The 5,117-nt window shown below is 47.4% G+C and overlaps 1 protein-coding gene across 1 annotated transcript; it reads right to left on the bottom strand.

The window, feature by feature from the left end:
• Nucleotides 1-3,543: 3,543 nt before the first annotated feature.
• On the bottom strand, nucleotides 3,544-4,779 carry LOC140222828 (uncharacterized). Its single transcript, XM_072293957.1, has one exon. It carries the CDS (start codon nucleotides 4,777-4,779, stop codon nucleotides 3,544-3,546), a length of 1,236 nt encoding a protein of 411 aa, XP_072150058.1.
• Between the last annotated feature and the right edge of the window lie 338 nt (nucleotides 4,780-5,117).

Below are 5,117 nucleotides of genomic sequence, written 5' to 3'. Positions count from 1 at the left end.
GTGTTCACTGCCGTTTTTGATTGTTTACCGAGTGAGATCAAAAATGTCATTCAGCACTTTACGAGGTCAGACGACACGAATTTGCGAAACCTTCTCTTGCAGAGTCGTAGAAATTTTTCCTGTTTTTTCAAAAAATGTCACCCCCCCTTGCGATGTTGCAAGAAAGAAGTCAGATGACACAGACTCGCAGACCCTTCTCTTGCAGAGTCGCAGAAATTTTTCATGTTTTTTCGAAAAACGTCACCCCTCCTTGCGATGTTGCAAGAGAGATGTCGGAGAGGTAACTTGCTGTTGGAGTATTTGGCATCTTTAATCTGTAGTGGCATTGCATTTACATGTTAGAACCCCTTCGCGCTCTGGTGCGAGGTTACGCAACTTGTTGTTGCATTTGCACGTTAGAACTCCTCCACACTCTGGTGTGAGGTCACGCAACTTGTTGTTGCATTTTATACGCTAAATCTCCTCCGCACTCTGGTGCGAGGTCACACAACCTGTTGTTGCATTTAAGCGTTAGATCTCCTTCGCGCTCTGGTGCGAGGTTACGCAACTTGTTGTTGCATTTGCACGTTAGAACTCCTCCACACTCTGGTGCGAGGTCACACAACTTGTTGTTGCATTTTATACAATAAATCTCCTCCGCACTCTGGTGCGAGGTCACACAACATGTTGTTGGATTTATGCGTTAGATCTCCTCCGCACTTTGGTGCGAGGTCACACAACTTGTTGTTGCATTTTTGGATTTTTGATTTTTAGGGGAAACTTCCTTTCTTTCGTTGTGACAAAAGGTGTACATGGATCTGCCTCGTTAAAAACCTTACCTCCATTATGGAGCCCCTAGCAAGGAAAAGAGTGCAGTCCGGACTCCATGACCTTACAAACAAGGTAAAATTGAAAGTAAAAAAGGAAAAACTACTCTATTACCTTCGGCGTTGCTTATAGTTCCGCAAGCCGAAGGTAACATGTACAATTATGGGTAGTATTTTTGTAAGCTGTCAATATTCCAAGTGTGTGGGAGATTATTTCCCTGCTGGTCTGCGAGGTGGAACGAGCCAGGCCTGCCACTTTTTGTGACAATGTAAGGGCCCTCCCAAGTTTCTTGTAGCTTGCCTGGATTTTCCCAATTCTTTTTCCTCTTGATGACGAGGTCGCCGACATTGATCTGTCTCTCTCGAATGTGTTGGTCCCTCCATCTTCGGGTTTCTTCCTGATACTTGTCCAGGTTTTTGATGGCCTCGTTGATATCAAGCTCAATCATGTATTTCCCAATTCTGGCAATTTCGTTCACATCCCCGGCCTTAAGACTCTTAGACTTTTGTTTTTTTATTTCTTTAGGGGTTACGGCTTCGGTTCCGAATAGGAGCTTGAACGGAGTAAAACCTGTTGCCCCGGATTCTGTCGTGTTATGGGACCATACGACTCTTGGGAGCTCATCGACCAATTTGCCCTTTTTCTGATAGAACAAACATTTTTTGACTGCAGTAAATATGGTGCTGTTCGCCCTTTCCACAGCTCCGTTTGATTGCGGGTGGTATACAGACGAGAATTTTATCTTCGTGCCGATGCTGGGGCAGAAATTTGTGAATGAGACGCAGTCAAACTGTTTCCCGTTGTCAACGATTAGTTCCCTTGGGACTCCAAACCGGCAGACGATGTTTTGCCAGAAGAATTTTTGTACCGAAGCCGATGTTATGACAGCCAGTGGTTTGGCTTTGGCCCATTTGGTGAAGTAGTCTATTGCAACTACTGCAAATCTGCAATTTCCTTGTGCTGTTGGCAGTGGACCAACTAGGTCCATGCCCTATCTCTGGAGAGGCCACGAAGGTGGGATGAGCTGGATTGGGAGCGAGGGTGCATGCGTCTGCCTTGCTGTCTTCTGGCAGGCCTCACAACTTCGTACAAGTAAGTGTGCGTCCATGTGGACTGATGGCCAGTAGAATCCCTGACGGATTGCTTTTCTTGCTAGAGCCCTTGAGCCAATGTGGGTTCCGCAAAAACCACTATGTATTTCTTTGAGCAATTCACTGCCTGTTTCATAATCGACGCAGCGGAGCCATGGTGCTGAAATTCCTATCTTGTAGAGTTGCCCCTCGATAATTGCATAGGCCCTTGCCCTTTTCTTTAAGCGTGTACGCTCGGCTTCGTTCTGAGGCTCGAAGTGACCTCTAAGGAAAGCCATTATGCTCGCACGCCAATCGTAATGTTGGATGGCGTTGACAGAGGCTGGAGCTTCTTCCTTGATCGAAGGTGAGGTGATGACTTCGTAAAATGTGTCGGGTGGGATTGGCTCACTCTCTGCTGCTGCTTTTGCAAGTTTGTCGGCGTCGTCATTTAGTGCCCTTGGGATATTTTTGACATCAAACCCCCGAAAGTGCCTCTCCATGGCTCGGACTGCCTTAAGGTACTTAACGAGCTCTGGTTCTTTGGCCTCGCTATCTTTCTCGATGTGGTCACGGATTACCTTTGAGTCCGTTCTGACGATGAATGTTTGTTGCCCTATGGCCTTCATTTTCCTTAAGGCCAGCAGTAGTCCCTCATACTCTATGGTGTTGTTGGTTGACTTCGCGGTTGGTGGGAAATCTAGCCTCGCTCATACTTGATTCTTACACCTGTTGGTGATGTGACCACTGCTGCTACCCCCGCCCCTTTGCGGCACCAAGCCCCATTGCAGTGAACAACCCATGGTGTTTTGAACTGTTTTGGCTCCTACTTTGGTGAGGTCCAATCGACCATGAAATCAGCCAGTACTTGGGATTTTATAGCCGTGCGCCTTTCGAAGTCAACGATGAACTCTGAGAGTTCAGACGCCCATTTGGCGATACGGCTAGAAGCTTCTCTGTTTGAGAAAAGGTCGTGAAGAGGCTGGCTGGTTACAACGATTATTTTGTGTCCCTCGAAATAGTGTCGCAGTTTTCGCGCTGCCATAACGACTGCGTATGCGATTTTCTCGAGCTCTGAGTAGTGTAGCTTTGAGCTGCTCAGGGCTTCGGATGCGAAGTAAACTAGTATTTGCTTCATTTTTCCTTCGATTTCTTTTTCTTGAATCATCGCTACGCTTACAGCTGTTGTTGAGGCTGAGACGTATAATAGTAGTGGTGATTTGGGCTCTGGCGGGCATAGCTTTGTCATAGACTGCAGGTACTCTTTGAGGTCTTGGAATGCTTTGCTTTGCTCAGGTCCCCATTCAAGTGTTCTGGAGCTTCAGAGTGTTTTGAAGAAGGGGAGGCTTCGCTCTGCCGCTATTGGAATAAAACGGTTTAGCGCGGCTACCCTACCCATGAGTCATTGGACTTGTTTGAGCGAAGTTGGCTCCGACATGTTAGCCAGTGCCTTGATTTTATCTGGGTTGGCCTTGATGCCTTTTGTTGTTACCAGGCAGCCTAGGACCTTTCCTCTCTGAACCCCAAATAGACACTTTTTTGGGTTTAGCTTTAGGTTGGCTGACCTCAGGTTAGCAAATGTTTCTGCGAGGTCCAGAATGTGGTCGCTTCGCTTGGTGCTCTTGACGATGATATCGTCCACGTAAGCCAGGATGTTACGCCGAAGCTAGTTGTCCAGGACTGTTGCTGTCATCCTTGAGAATGTTTGGCCTGCATTCTTTAGCCCCTCTGGCATACGCACGAAACAGAATGTTCCAAAAGGTGTCACGAAGCTTGTTTTGCCTTCGTCCTCTTTCTTGATTCTGATCTGGTGATACCCCGAGAAGAGGTCCAGTAGCAAGAGCATTTCACTGTTTGCAGCGTCGTCCACCACCTTGTCAATCCTCTCGAGAGGGTAATCATCTTTTGGGCAGGCCTTGTTGAGATCTGTAAAGTCTATGCACATTCTCCATTTGCCATTTTTCTTTTGTACTGGCACTGTGTTAGCTAGCCACTCAGGATACTGGATTGGCCTGATTACGTTGGCTTCGAGGAGCCTGTCGACTTCGGCCTTTATGGCTTGGACCTTTTTGTCGGACATCTTCCTTAACTTCTGCTTCTTTGGCTTAGCTCCTTGTCTGATATCAAAGCTATGCTCAATGATTTCTCTATCCACTCCTTTGAGGTCGCCTGCGGACCAAGCGAAGATATCTTTGTTCTTGTTGAGGCACTCGATGAGGTTGCGTTCTTCTTCGGGATCGAGGTTGGCTCCAATTGTTACGAACCTGTCTGTGATGTACCCATCCAGGAGTACCCGCTTTGTTTCGCCGTCAGCACTGATCTTTATTTTTTCTTTGTCCCTCCTGGGCTTGTTGTATGTCTTTTTCTTTGTTGTGCTCTCGGCTTCGCTTGATGGCGCTAGGTGGTGGACATTCTTTTGGCCCGGAGCTGCCCCTCTTTCTATGTTTCTTGCCATTTGCTGATCACCGTACACTATTATGACCCCCTTGTGCACGGGTATTTTCATGCATAGGTACAGTTGCCTAATTGTTGCATCCATCTTGGTGATGAAGCCGCGACCAAGTATTGCATTGTAGGGGTAGTGCATCTCCACCACGTCGAATGTGATGTGTTCTGTTCTTGCATTGTCGCGATCCCCAAATGAGACCGGGAGAGCAATTTTTCCCAAAGCTTTCACTGGCTTTCCACCGAAGCCGAGAAGTGGGATGTCGGGTGGGTCGAGTGTGTTCATGTCAATGTTCATTTCTCTGAAGGCATTTGGCAAAAGGATGTCCGCGGAGCTGCCCATGTCAACTAGGACTTTTCCAACCGTCCAGCCTGCTATCAGCGCTTTAATGACCATCACATCGTTGTGCGAGGTTGTCTTGAGCTTGAAGTCTTCCCCTGTGAAGGTTATGGGCATGTGTGCCCATTCTGGCTTTATTGGGGGTCCATCAGGTATGATTACATTGACTTCTTTGAAATAGTTTCGCCTCTGCCTTTTGTTCTCGAACTCTAAAGAGGAGCCCCTGGCAATTGGCATTATCATGCTGAAGGTAGGTAAGGAATTTTAGTTGTTGTTTTGCGTGCTTGGCTCTGGTTTGGGTATTATGGTTGGTGTGCTTTGTAACGACCCTAGTCAAATCTTTCGAGTTAATCTTAATCTGAGTCCTAGTTTCCTCTATCTCAGCTCTTCCTGAGCAGGAGTGCTCCAACCCAGTTCCCGGTTCCGGCCCCTGAAGACCCCAATCCACCCCGCCG

Source organism: Setaria viridis, chromosome 5, assembly GCF_005286985.2.
Source record: "Setaria viridis chromosome 5, Setaria_viridis_v4.0, whole genome shotgun sequence".
In the NCBI taxonomy this organism is placed as follows: Eukaryota; Viridiplantae; Streptophyta; class Magnoliopsida; order Poales; family Poaceae; genus Setaria; species Setaria viridis.
This window is presented reverse-complemented; position numbering and strand designations above follow the sequence as displayed.